Raw genomic sequence first — 15,464 nt, 5'->3', positions numbered from 1 at the left:
AAGACAAGTTATTTAAGCTCTACAAATCTAATGTATAGTCTCGTTATTAATAATACTTAGATAAAACTCAACTATCTGGAAATATATTAGTTTCTTCAGTATGGGTATCTTATGTGAGGAATAACAGTAGGTATTAGGGATATAAAAGTAAAGGCAGAGCTTTAGTCAAGGAATTAAGTGCAGTCGGAAAGACAGACAAGCAAATTAGTCAGTGATAAACACTATAAAGATATATGCACAACTGTGCTAAGGAAGCATAAGGAAAAGAGGAGCACTTACTTATAGAAGGGCATTTATGTGGCATTCTGTGCTAGTATTCTATATAAGTGTATCTGTGGGGAAGGAGTTGTAAAGATTAATAAAACTCAGATTCCCACCCCCACCAGGGGATTACACTTTAAGAAAATGGCTCAAATGGCCATCCATGAGATTATTTTATAAGAAGTCCAAAGACTTGTAAGGTGGGTAAGGGGATGGTATGCAAGAGCCATCCACTCCTTAATGCTACCTTTAAGACACCAAGACAGGATACTACAAGTAACACCACTATTGTTACGTTACTTGAAGAAGGTTCAGATTCTGCTGCTTTTGGTTAATTTCAAAAGAATTATTCAATAATAAAACAGGAAAGTCAACCCAAGCGTCAATTACTAAAATTGGAACAATGTATGAGATTGCACTCACGAATGCTATGTACATAGAGATTTATAACCCTGGGTTAATTTTTTTAAATTTTGGTTATATATGATAAACAATCTTTAGATTTAAGAGAGAAAAGGTGACTGGATTCCATCCTTCCTTCTTTGTCTTGAGGTCTGAACCCAGGGTCTCATGCATGCTAGGTAAGTATGAGTTACAACCCCAGTCCTTTTGATTTTTTTTTTTTTTAATTTTGAGAAAGGGTCTTGGGGAAGGTGCCCAGGGTGGGTTCTAACTTGTGATCCTCCTGTCTCAATCTTCCCAAGTAGCTGGAATTACAGGCATGTATCACTACTCCCAGCCAAATTTTTCTGAGTTAGCAAAATATTGCAAAGACAGGTGGTTTTAACAGGGACTATGTGATAAATTTGCCTGAATTATTTAAATAACAATGTAGGTGTACTATTTCCACTATTGAAATAACAAAATAGAAAATATAAGAAATTAATAAATTTGTAAAAAGTGTCAATAGAGAAGTTTAAAGAAAACTACTTATATGGATATTGTGCCTTAAAAATAAGTAAGCCCAGTACGGTGATGCATGCCTGTAATCCCAGCTATTTTGAGTCTGATGATGCAAGAGAATCTCAAGTTCAAGGCCATCTTGGTCAATTTAGTGAAATCTTATTTCAAGATAAAAAATAAAGAGAGTTGGGGAAGTAACTCAGTGGTAAAGTACTACTAGGATCTAGATACATGAGAAGGACTGAATATAAAATTCAATTAGAGCTTCCAGAATAAGCTTCCAGAATAAGCATATTTTCTTGCATCAAAGTGCCTTGTGTTTTTCTAAGAAAAATATTGGGTTCAACGTTTTTTCAAAAAGTGGTTTAATCATTACGTTACCTTCATTAGAATCATACAAGAGATGATTAAATACACAATTCCCAGGCACCAAGCTCAAATCCACAAAATAGCTTTCTGAGGACCTGGAAATAAGCATTTAAATTTTCACCAGAGGATTCTGGAGCTCACGAAAGCCAAAGAACCACTATCTTAGATACTTAAAGCTGCAAACATGATACAAACATAGCATATGAAAAATAACTGCCCTTAAGTCAACAATGACAGACTCTTTCAAAATCAAAGCAAATCTTTATTTTCTTAAACAATGTTGTATTTCACTGATTTTTGAGAACTACTTGTTGTCACTTATAACACCTTTGCCATAAAGAATGAATAAATAGGAAAGGGTATATAGTTCTATTACTATATTAGCACTCAGCATCATAGAAACTAAATCTTTGGGAGTAATCTTCTTGTTTGCAAAGTTTCTGCTTTTTTCTTTCAAATCTTAACTACTGGTATCTTCCAAGGATCTGTCCTCAGTTACATATTATCATCATGGTACTGGGCAGTTCATCTGCCCTCAAAGCTTAACCCCTAAATTGAGGGCTTCCAAACCTAAATTTCCAAAGGATCTATTCCAAACTAAATCATTGTCTCTTTCCTATAGTAAGCCAAACTGTCTGTCCACCCTTTTCTCTTTATCCCCACCCCTATTCAAACATATATATTTCCAACCTGGATGTTAATGGTTACTATTTACATTTTCCCAGTCAAAAAATCTTGGCATCTTTGTCTCTTTCCCTTTGCTCTCACTAAAACTCCTTGCTGACCTTCAAAATATTTGTGTATTTTCACAATCACTATTACTATTCAGGTTGTTATCAGTTCTAAATCAGGTAAGTATAAAAGCCTCTTAATCAGTCTTCTTTCTTCTAGAGTCCTTCCTACTGCAATCTACAGTACTTTAATTCATGTTCACAACCTCTTTGTCCACTGTATACTCTAAAGAGCTTTTAAAGAATACAGATGCCTGTGTTCTACAAAGTTCCAAAAATGATATTTATATGGAACAAAGGCTAAGAAGCACTACATTTATTATTTTATTTTTTCCATAAAGCAATAATAATTCTATGTATCTTTCTAAATATAAAAGTCCCTAAAAAGATACCACAGAGATGCCTACTGATAACAAAGTCAAACAGCTAACATACAGTGCCCACTGAAAAATGCCTTTCACTGAAATGACTGCATCACTGTTCTTTATCTTTTAGTGTTACTGATTATTGAAGTTCTTTTCCCCGCCTCTCCACACTGCTAGAATGGCAGTTCAAATTTCCTACGGCGAAGTTAACTAGACTTTCTGTAGAGTTTTTACCTTACTTATTTGCTTATCAAGCAAAGATTTTATCACACACAAAAAAAACTTTGATTCTATAATCTGAGGTGTTTTATGTTATAGGAAAAGCATAAAATAGAAACATCAAAATCTCACTTGAAAAAACAGTAAAATGAAAGAGAATGTAGTAAAAGCTTCTCTGAGCCACAGAGTTGTCAATATATCAAGCAGTTATGTTGAAGGGCCACTGAAGGGGGAAAAAAAAAGTCAAAACCAGTCTATAATCCTAATTTTTAAAACAATTTCAAAACTCTTTTTCAGCAAGAACACCAACCTTACATTCACTCTATCATTTTTAGACCTTTTGGTTTTTGTTCAAAATTATTTCTAATTCAAAGGTTTCCCCTCTCCCTTGTTTTACATGTTTGCTAGCGAATAAGCAATCACAAATGTATTTTTCAGCTTAAGTTGCTGATCTAGCTCACCTTTTGTTTCAAACTATGAAGAATTTAAATAATAAGTATTAATAATCTAAATAAGGTTATTTAATCCTTGACACCAAGATTCTGGTCACAACTGTTAACCTTTGTAACATTATTTTTTTTTCTGGACTTAGTCCACAGAACCAATCTATCCTGTGTTCTCTTTTCCTGCTTCTGTATCAGTAACCTGTTTAATTATAGTATCATCACTGTGTCTAATAACATTGATTTTTTTAATGTAGAAAGGTACAATTAAGATTATGCATTACTCCATGACTTTTAAAATACTGTTAACAGATATATAACACACATGCACAAATACACACACACACACACACACAAAATATTTTAGTGTATATTTTTTCTTTGACTTATTTGTAAACTGCATGGGTTCATGTGATAAACTGTTTTAATCATTTTAGATACGTAGAATAATTCAGAGACTGAATAAATTGAAAAAAATTTCCTAAAGAGAGACACAAGATAGCTTTAAAAATTTAAATGGGATGGAAATGGTACTTTCATTTCTGAAAGCTTCAGCCTTTTACATTTTCTTCATTTTCTTGGGATTTTTACAAGAAGACTTTTTTTAAGTTTGGGGGAAAAAAATGCTAGGCATAACAATCATTGCAGGAATGGATTCATATGAATAGGATTATGGGGGGGATTCACATAAAGACAACTGAAAATACACGTTTCTAGTTCAGTTCTCAATTTGAGATATATTCATCAGGCACATTTGATTAACAATGATGTCCTTGTTTGGAAAGTAAAACTAGGTGTTTCCTACTAACAAGCTATATGGTTCTTATGATATATTTAACATTTTTGTGGCTTGTGTGGAGGTCAAATTTTAAAATTCTGCACAGCATGGAGGCAAAGAAAAATACTAGGGAATGATATTAATCAAACTATATTGTTAAATCACATGCATGTACAAATGTGTAACAATGAATCCCACTATTATGTATAATTATAATGCACCAAACGAAATATGAAAAATAATAAAGACAATGTTTCTAAGTTTAAAAAAAAAGTTAAGACATAAAACACCTACATGTGAAAAATATTTCCATTTATATAAACTCAATCTTAACTAATGTCTTATCTACCAATGGCTGACACCAGAAGCATCCCTTCTCATCACCACTGCTAGGCATTTCCCTAACATTTTCTTTTAGTAACCACTTCAAAACACAGTACTATCTCAAACACTGACCTACCTTTAACTCCAATTTCTACTTTACTCTTATACAAATTGGCCCAGAATCTCTAAGTGGTAACAAAGGACAGGCAGTAAAATGGAGTAAAGAGAGAAAAAGTGGTGAAAGAGTGCATTAAACTTCCTTTCATTATTCTTCATAAGACTAATCACTGATCCCTACCCAAAGCCTATACACCACTATCAACATGGATCATTAGGGCAGATTGGGGTAAAAGAGAGAAATATTTTCCTATCACAGTAGAAAAATCTCACTTTCATCCTTCTTTCTGCTTCATTTTCATTTCCACTTCCAGAAACAAAGAAAGAGAAAATTCTTTTTTCTCCAACCCCACACTCATTATCCAGCCTTCATTGATATTCTTACTATTCAAAGACTGCTTTGCTTCCTTTTCCATTCCACCCCAAATTCTTTCTTCTCCTACCATACCTCCTCAAAAAACCCATCCGTGGTTTACATAGCCACAACTCAGTTAATCATACCTATCCAATGGATCACCCATTCCCATCAATTTATGCTCTTTTCCTTAACCTGAGTGCTACTTTCTGCTTTCCATTTATAGTCAACAATATTAGGTTTGGAAATGGGAGGAAAACCCTATTATTCCCATAAAATCTGAATAGTATTAATGATGAGCTATCCAAATTTCAAGCAAGTTATTTTAACCATTTGGGGACTTGATTACGTTCATTTGTAAAATGAAGAAGTTAGTTTAGATCAGCACTCCAAAAGGTAGCTAACGAATTCCTAGGCCCTGCTATAAGGATTCCAAAACTATAGATCTCGGGTAGAATGGAGGAATTTTCATAAAGGCACCCAGATGAGTCTTCTGATTAGACATATATAGGAATCATTAATAAATGCTAAAGATCCTTCTAGTCCTACATTCCAAGATTCTATGCTGCAATTTTCACATTTTTTCATAAAAGTTGTCAAAAAAGGAGTATAATTTGATTAAATATGCTTTTGTAGGTTGACTTACCACTTAAAGCTCCATTTATATTTTCTTATGATAACAGCTGACTTGCAACTTGTAAAATATGTTTACCAACTGGGGACCATCAATATTACAATACTAAGTTCCTGAAGTAAAACACTAAAATTTTTTTCTTTAGAATTATGTGCCTAATCAGACTTTTTCACAGGATTTTTTTTACAACTAAGATTTGGCCCATGTTAAAAATAAAGGTAGAAAGGGCATGCTCATTAGGATCATTTGTTTTGCTAGTTCACTGGTAGGGCTTTGTGTATCACTGGAGCAAAGCCTAGAGAAGTCTAGATCATTGAAAGAATTCAGGCCATTAAAATGCCTGAAGAACAGTCTCATTCAAATTTTTAAATTGCTGGGATTTTACCTGTTCAGAAGCACACTAGATCATTCACTTTTGAACTATGCGTATCTATTCTAGCTCTGGTAACTTTCAACTACTAATTCTCACTATAAACAAGTGTTCCTGTGGTTAATATTCTGGATTAAAGACATGTTTCAACAAGTGGGGGCCAAGCAAGTATAAACAGTACTTAAAGAGATGATGACACATTGGCACTGTGTTAAGTGGAACCTATTCGTTTATGAGTAAATGAATAATGAATAACAATGAAATTATTATAAAAAGGTAAAAATGGTACCTGGATTATATTTAAGTCATTTTTCTCTTTAAAAAGATGCACTTAATTAAATTTGTACAAAATAGCACTATAAATTGCAAGAAAGTGTGTCCATTTATTTTCCTCTGTTCTTCAACATAAAAATCTACAGTGAATGCTATTATGTAAGTGAATTCTTTGAATATCAAGAATGATGCAATTGTTGCTATGGTGACTACTCATTTTATTGAATAAATTGTGGATGGGGTTTAAAGCATTATTTTAAAAAACAAATTTCAGTATATTAACTATGCTTGATAAATCTCTTTCTTTTGGTACCTATTAAACAATACTATAAGCCATCTTTGGGGATGACTAATTAAGTAGCCTCTATTAAAAGCCAGGCTTGAGTTGCCAAGGAAAGAAAACTTTCAATAGTTTTTTAAATGAAACACTCAAGTACATTCAAAGAAACAAAGACACTTAGTTTTAACTTTCTAGAGTAATTGAAATGTATTATTGAAAAGTAACATGATCTCACATGTCTTTGTTTCTTCACTGTCATAATTTTGCTTCTAACCTAAATTATTAACTAAGTATAAGACTAGAAGGCTGCTGACTTTTCAGTTTCCAATTAAAGTAAGAGCTAGTTCAAAGTTATGCCATTTTGACAGAGAGAAATTTCTCCTGAGCATGTGAAAATACTGATAATTTTCACATTCAAAATCTTACAAAGAGTTATGTACAAAAGCCTATATTTAAAAAAAACTAAGGATAACTGAGGATTCCAACTACATGTACTCCTCAGGAATAAGGAAAAACCACTAAGTCTTCTCCTCTTGCTTATGTTCTTCCATTGAGGTGGTGGTGGTGGGGGGGTCCCAGTCATGGCAGGCTTCATGGACATCTGTTTTTAGGTGGCTTGCTAGTTTTGAGATTACTCAAAACTAAACAGTATTTTGAGGACCTGACCCAGATCTCTTCCTCACCTAACGACATAAACACTAAGATCAAGTATTTGAAAAATGGGGTGGGGGCATGGCTATGGCCTGCTCCCCTTTCAACAAGGTGAAGTGCAGTCAGCTAAAAAGGCCTGCTGACTTCGCAGCCCTGGAAGCCGAGGAGAGGAAGCTTGGGCATGGCAATAGGAAAGAGGTACCAGCAAGCGGGTCGGACCGAGAGCGAAAGAACAACAGGCTGGTCAAGCGCAAGGGAGTGAGCAGCAATTCAGCTTCTCTCCATCTGTCTTTCACAAACGGACTTACCTGTCTTCGTGTTTCACCTTCTCCTCTCTCTTAACCAGCGACCCCTACCTCCCGGAGAGTGTGTGTGTGATGACAACAATCTCAGCACCCGGCCTGGGGACAGGGGCTTGGAGGGGGGTGGGGACGCAGTTCCTCCACAGGCCCGGAACTCCCCTGAACCGCCCTCGAAGAAAAGGGGGCGGGAGGAGCGCGCTTGACGCCGACCAAGGACTCAAACCCGGCCTGGGAGAGCAGCACTAGCAGGGGCTGACGTGCAGCTCCTTTAGGTTTCAATGGTGGCCTTTCGGGGGGAGGGGAGAGGTGACAAGGGGCTGGGGGTGATGAGGCCTCCCCTCCCCCCTCTCCTCGGCTGGCTGTTTACCTTCTCGGTACTTCTTGCGGAGCCGACGGTGGACGCTCTTCACTACCCCGGAGAGCTTCTCCTGCTCCAGCTTCCGCTCCTGCTCCCGGGGCTGCGGAGTGCTCGGGGGCCCGGCCCCCTGCCCGCGAGCAGAGCGTCGGCCGTCGGCTCCCGGCTCCATATCGCAGCCGCCGCCGCCGCCGCCGCCCCTCAGGCCCCCGCAGACGCTCCCCTGACGGAGGAGGTAGGGAAGGAGGAGGCAGCAGCGGAGGCAGCAGCCGGAGGAGGCAGAGGAGCCGGAGCGACAGCTTCAGAGGTGGCCCCTTACCCAAACGCCCAAACCGATTGGTGGACTGTGGAGGGCTGGGCGGAAACGGAATAGTCCTGGAACCAATGGACAGAGAGTGGCGGCGGCGGCGACGCACCCGGTTGTTTGGAAAGGCCAGCAGCTGGAGGAGGCGGGGCTCGCAGGCGGAGGGAGCAGAGGCGGTGGGAGAGCTGGGCCGAGGGCGCCTCTCCACCCCGCCCCTCCCCGGATTCTGTGCGCAGGCGCAGTGTTGCGGCCTGGGGATTCGCGCAATGAGCAACGCGCTTGCGCATCCGAGTTTGCTTAGTTTGGGCTTCATTCTACCATCCAGGTTTCGCACGTCTTGTAGCTTTTCCACCCGCTGTGTTTTATAATTTAGTGTCATGCGGTCAGGGTCCTCTCCCTGAGCCCTTCTGCACCTTGTCACACTTATGCAGATTTCCTTTAGCTTGATAGATACCCTTTACAATGACTTGACATCACAGGAATTTTACACTTTAGGTGACAGAGGCTTACATGCTTTCTTTGGCACAGGGAGAGGCCAGGCTACCAAAAGCTGCCTCAGTCGGTGGTTTAACTCACCGACCGAAAGTGATTAATGCGCATAATATTATTCTTGATGGTTAAAGGACCCAGAAAATGGGGAAAGGAGAGGCCAAGAAGAGCAATAGGAAATGTGGGAGGACGAAGTTGGAAAGACAGAAAGCCTACAACAGATGTCCTTATGAACATTTGTAGTGACCAAAATGTTACAGGAAGGCTGACCTGGTGTGATTCGCCTCAACTATGAGCGCTTTTCAAGTTCACTCAGGTGACCTCCTGATCTCTAATATGGAAGGTTAGTCTATGCGAAGGGTGCCTACGTGGGTTCAGCAGTCTGTTCACCCTTCACTTCTTTTTTTCTTCTCCTGGGAAGCTCTTGCAGAATATGACTGCAGATTTCTCCTCCAGAAAGACGGAGCACTGCTCTCCAGAAAGACACTGCAATAGACCGCTGAAGTTTCAGATTCGACTAGCAGAGAACCATGAATGAATTGTGTTAGATTGTGGACTATGTGCGCCTTACAGTTGTTGGTTGTATGACATTGTATGGAAATTGTTACAATGAAAACTTTTTGATCAACGATTTTAGAAATCTGAATAAAGCTCGCATTATGTCATTGTTTCTTATGCTACCTTCTGGATAACGAAGACCCTGAAAGAGCAAAGCAGTATCCTTGTTTTCCAGATCACAGGAGAAGTGAAAGGAAGAGTGTCTTTACCAGCACACTGAGTAGACACATGAAACAGAGACCGGGAGATAAAACCTTCTAAAGAACTAATTATAATTTTGAGAGGAAATCACAAGGAAGTGCGTAATAAATTGAGATTGTGGTGGTCTTACTTGCAGGAATTTCATTTGGAAAGAAAGGAGAGCTTGAGTGGCATACCTGTTTTTGTATTTTTTTTTTTCCTGTGTTTTAGCATATCCGGGAGACAAATGACAAATATAAGGAAATGTATTACAGAGAACATTAAATTTTATTTGTGCTAATTGATAAAGAAAGCTTTCCTCCATAATTCTAGCAAACAAAATTTTAAGACGTTTTTAAAATTAAAGATGTTAACTGAGGAAAATTTGGAAAATACAGAAAGAAGTAAAGAAAATAAAAATCACCTGGAAACCCATCACTGAGAGCTAAGAACTATTGTCAGTTTTTCTTTCCTTGTATAGCTTGTATATATCAATTTCAAATGAGGTATTTCTGGATGGCTATGATAGTCTAGTTTATGAATAACTTACCATTTCGTTAACCAATCTCCAGTTATTGTATATTTACATGGCTCCATTTTTTCTGTATTCCAAATAATCCTGTTTCAAACACATTTGCATACAGTTTTGTTCCACTTCTTTAACAATACATTTTGTTAGGCTAACTCTCCAACCAAAAAAGGCATTACTGAATCAAAAGGTAGAAAATAATATTAAGGTTTTTGATGTATATTGTCCAACTGCATTTTCCAGAAGATATGACAGTTTATGTCACTTCTGACAGTACCTGTGGATGTCTATCTCACTGCACCCTTAACTAGATTAAGTATTACAATTTACAAAGTCATTCATGAGATATTATTTTTTAAAGGCCTGGATTTTTAAGTAATAATGGGAACTTTCTCCAGCTATTCTGGTTGGCATAATCTTTAAACTAGAAGAACAAATAAAAGGAACTTATTTAAGGTTATATAGTAGTCATTTTTCAAGCAAGCTGAAGAACCCCACAGTTTTCTGTTGTTTTTTGACTTCTCACTTTCTTGAGAAGAAACTAGAGAAATAGAAATAGTTGGATAGGCAGATTTTATTTTAAAGTTGCATAAAATTTAAATTCCTTGGTCTAAGGGATTCATTGAAAGAAGTTCTTTTGGCACTATATTGAACAATCATAGCCTATGCCTAGAAAAATATCAGCACATTTCCCCACATATGGTGGCAGTTTTATTTTATGTAAATATCTTGTTTTTAAAAATTTGTTATTATCATTATCATCATTATTATTATTTTGATAATGCTGGGGATTGAACCCAGGGTCTTGCACATACTAGGTAAGTTATCTACCACTGAGCTGTATCCCCAGCTTATTATTATTCTAAGTGACTGTTAGGGAAAGATGATGCTGGAATAAAACACTATTTACTGAGCAATACAAATCAGTCTGGGAGGAAAAGGCCCTTCTAAAGCACTAAACCCCAGATAACTAAACTTATCATCATAATTTTTGCCCTATCTAACCAACTTCTGAACCCTTTTCCATGACATTTGATGTGTCATAAAGAATTTCCTGGGTCAAAGAACTACTCAGTCAAGTGGTAAGAAAAGAATACCTTGTCTTTTTGGTTTACAGTTATATGCCTTATAAGAAAAACAAATTCCTGTAATTCATGGAAAAAGTCAGCATAGTATAATAATAAAGTGATCTATTCTCAGAAGAAGTTCAAAAATACTAATCAGTTATCAAAGCAAACTTTTAAAATCCATATCACAGTCTGGTATGTGGTGTTGAGTTCCCCATTACATTTGGGATGCACCCTACAAAAAGCATAGTCTATTTCATTCTGCCTTCACTGAATATTCTGTAAAAAGAGAGAAGAGTATTTTTTTCACTGATTAAATATTTTCTACTTCTCTTTGGCCTTCTTTATCATCAAAATCCTAAAAACAATTAAGTTTTAATGTCATTTAATAGAAGAGTAAATATTAAAGATGTTTATAAAACATATAGCAGTGTATATAAATGGTGCAAAAAAGATATAAATGAAGATAGAGATACATCCCAAATTGGACAAATCTTTAGCTTCTGACTTTTTATGATTTGTATGAAAGGTATTCCCCCAAAGCTCTTGTGTGAGACAATGCCAGAGGGTTCAGAGGGAAGATGATTAGGCTGTGAATGTCTTAAATTAATCAGTGAATTAAACCCGGATGGGATAACTGAGTGGTAACTGGAGGCAGGTGGGGTATGGCTAGAGGAGGTGGAGTATTAGGGGTGTAACTTTGGGGTATATATTTGTATCTGGTCAGTGGAGTCTCTCTCTCTCTCTCTCTGCTTTCTGATCATCATGTGAGCTGCTTCCCTTTGCCACATTCTTCCACAATGATGTTTTGCCTCACCTTGAGCCCCAAGGAATGGAGTTGCCTGTACATGGGCTGAGACCTCTGAAACTGTGAGCCCTCAAATAAACTTTTCCTGCTTTATAGTTGTTCTGGTTGAGTCATTTTAGTCAAAGCAGTAAAAATGATGACTAAAACATGACTATTTAGAAATATAATTTTTAGAAATTCAGTTAAAATGAGGCCTAGAAATGTAAAATCTATATTATTTTTAAAATATTTACCCATTATTTGTATAATTCTTACCCATTAATGTAAAAATACCAATGAACTTTAGGTTCTGTGTTCTATGAATTTACAATTTTAACATGTAACTATAAGATTAGTTGGGCACATCATAAAGGAACATAAAATGATTTTGCTATTTTTGAATTTTATGGAAATTTTCTTTGGCAAATGTATTTGATATTTTTAACTTAATGTTTTGATAAAAACAAAAGGGTGGAACAAGAAAAATATTTCACTGATATGTTTTCATCCAGTAAGACAGATTACAACTTTAAACCCCTTCTATTTTTTTAAATAAGATTATTTATCTTAAAAATTATGTTTATAACTATGATTCCATTATCTGTCCTGCAACTCTTAATATATCTGTCAATATGAAAATATTTAATATTATACATAGATTAACTATCTTACCAATCTTAGTTAAGATACACAATAGTGTTAAAGCTAGTATTAACTATAGCAAATGATAACCATTAGTTAATACCTAACTCCAAATGCAACTATAAAGTTTACAATATGTGATATACTAATTAATAGAATATATTCAATAATTCAATATTCATAAAAAGGCCAATACAGGAATAGATCTAAATAGAAAATAATGTTTGATTATGTCCTGATAATGAGGTATAAGACTGAGAGTTCTCTGATTCTGGTTTTGCATTAACCACCAGAGAAAGGAACTTGATTTCTCTGAGTCATTTTTTTCCTTCTGTGTCAAATAGCGAATAAAGAGGTGAATACTTGACTAGTGTTTTTTAACTAATTAACTTATTTATTATCCTTTTTATCATGACTTAAGTACAAATACATTATATATTGGGAATCAGGATACTTAGACATATACTGTACATATATATATATATATAAATATTTACATATATATATCATGAAGACAAAGTTTCACCAAATAATATTTTAACTTCACTAAGTAAAATGCATCCTGGCATTTTCAACTTTGTTCTTTTTAACACCATAGAGCGCACTACATGAATTTTGAGGCCCTCTAATGAGTCACCGTCTAAGACTTAGAAAATACTGGAAATTTGGAACATCTCTTTCATCCTTGAAACCAAAGTAATTCTGTGACTCATGCTGATTTTTAGAAAACTTTATGAGATGTTCCTGGCTGTGTTGAGACTACTCGTTTCCTTTTGGGCATTATTTTTATTTTGGGGGTACTTTCCACATTATTAGTGCATGCTCAGAAAAGTGAAGTGTCTATTTGCAGGAAAACAAAATGATAAATCAGAAGCTATAGGGTATGTTTTGGTCTGTTGAGGGAGACCACGGAGGTGTGGATTACTCAGGATTTCAGTTGATCATGTGCTATTTTCCATTGTCCTATATTTGATTCGTATGCCAAATACAGAGGCAGTGGGGTCTTCTCTAGAGCAGTTGCTGAGTATGACTTAGATGTTAATCAAAGATGGTTAGTCTCCAGTCTTTCTCTTGGATTCTAGAAATTTGGGGCTGCCTAACATGCTATAATAAATTTCTTTCCTATATGAATGGGCTTAGGAGGGTTCTATTTTTTTGCACAGGGATTTCTAGTGAAAAGACAACATAGAAGAAAACAGATGACCTGGAAGCAGTTTTCACTAGCTTTCACTGTAACTGATTAAAAGTCACTGATTAAATATGGCAATAAAGGGCTGGGGAGGTAGCTCAGGTGGCAAAGTGCTTGCCTCTCAAGCACAGGCCCTGGGTTTAATCCCCAGCACCACAAAAAACAAACAAACAAAAATATGGCAGTAAGTGTAATGTTTCCAATTTATCTATCACTTCTAAAAATTCCTCAATACAAACCAAACTTTCCAAATCATTTATTCAATAAAAATCTATTGAACCATGTGTGAGAAGCCTCAATGTTGCTAAGATGTCAATTTTCCCCAGATTGACCTAAAGAGTCAAAGACGTCCCAGTCAAAATCTTAGAAAAATGTTTTTTTCTATAGAGGATTGAATCCAGGGGTGCTCTTAACCCCTGATCAAGATCCCTAGCCCTTTTTAAAATTTTTATTTGGAGACAGGGCCTCACTAAATTGCTGAGGCTGGCTTTGAACTTGTTCTCCTCCTGCCTTAGCCTCCAGAGCCTCTAGAATTATAGGCATGCACCACTGCATCCAACTGAATCCTAGAAAACTTTTTTATGGAAATCGATAAGGTGACTCTACAATTCATATAGAAATACAAAGGAAATAGAAGATTCAAAACAATTTTGAAAAAGTAGAACAAAGTTGGAAATTTTAATATTTAGTATAGCCGCATCAATAAAGATAGTGTGATATTGGCATAAAGATAAACAAATAGATTAATGGAACAAGAGAGCAAGTTCAGAAATAGGCCCACATGTATATAGATAATTGATTTTCCCATAAAGATGCAAAGGCAATTCAGCAAAGAAAAGATATTCCTTCTAACAAATTATGCTGGAACAATTAGACAACCATATGTAAAAACAAAACTTCAATTCACACCTCATGCCATCAAACAATAAAACTCAAAATGGAGCTCAGATTTTAATGTAAAACTTAAAACTATAAAATTTCTAGAAAAAAATATAGGAAAAAATCTTTATAACCATGGATTGGGTTACTATTATATTTAAGATATGACATAAAGCAAAACTTGCAAAGAAAAAAACTGATATGTTGAACTTCATAAAAATTTAAGACTTCTACTCTTTAAAGGACACTGTTAAGGGAATGAAGGATATGACCCTGAAAGTGTAAGCAAAAATAACCAACACAGTTTTGGCACCATTATGAAAACAAATAACGGGGACAGAAGCAGACCTCAAATGGATCAGCAAGCTTTCCTTTATTCCACAGTGGACTCAATCTGTCAGGCACTGGAGGGGCTCATTTTCTGAGTAGGAAAATGGCTGCTGGTTACAGGAGTCTGAGTTTTAATAGTTTATAATGAGGGTGGTTTAGGTATTAGAGACTGAAGCAGGAAGTGTTGGTTTGGACAGTCAGGAAAGAAGTTGTAAAAATCCCAGAACTCATGTCACTGGAAGAAGCTCAAAACTTGGTACTCACTGCTTATCCTATTTCTCCAGAATTCATTGTTACCCAGAGCTTCACTATTTTCTTTTCTCCTTCCAGGATTCATTGGCTGTGGAAAAGGGCAAAGGTTCAGGGCCCAGTTCTTCAGAATCCATCTCCTCCCTTCAGGACCCATTATGGTTGTGAAGGGATGGATGTTTGATTTGGTGGAGATGCTGGGGATGAACCCAGAAAGGGATGAAAGTTTGCCTTTTTTCCCTAGGGTCCCATTGGTACTGGGAAAGAATTTACTGGAAAGGATTAATGATTGCACTCCTCCGCACTCTTCCTCTGGGTCAGACAATTTTTTGGGGTGTTGCCATTTTTCTGCCCTGGGGGTTGTCATTTTCCATATCCTTCAGAGTGGGAGAAATTATTTGAAATCATAGTTATAAAGGACTTCTGTTGAGATTACACAGAGAATTCTTAAAACTCAGTGATAAGAAAAATTACTTATCAAGTGAAGATAGGATATGAGGAAGGACACTTTGTTAAAGATAATTTACAGAT

At 36.4% G+C, this 15,464-nt stretch overlaps 1 protein-coding gene across 1 annotated transcript in view; it reads right to left on the bottom strand.

The window, feature by feature from the left end:
* The window catches only part of SAMTOR (S-adenosylmethionine sensor upstream of mTORC1), an 87,945-nt gene extending 79,991 nt beyond the window's left edge, over positions 1-7,954 (bottom strand). Inside the window, exon 1 of the mRNA XM_079152059.1 lies at positions 7,743-7,954. Coding sequence (XP_079008185.1) covers positions 7,743-7,902 — 160 coding nt within the window. The 5' untranslated portion in view covers positions 7,903-7,954. The remainder of the gene's footprint in view (positions 1-7,742) is intronic.
* Positions 7,955-15,464: the final 7,510 nt, after the last annotated feature.

This window comes from Sciurus vulgaris, assembly GCF_902686455.1.
Source record: "Sciurus vulgaris genome assembly, chromosome: 8".
Taxonomy (NCBI): Eukaryota; Metazoa; Chordata; class Mammalia; order Rodentia; family Sciuridae; genus Sciurus; species Sciurus vulgaris.
Note: the sequence above shows the minus strand (reverse complement) of the source record. Positions and strands in the feature narration are given on the sequence as shown.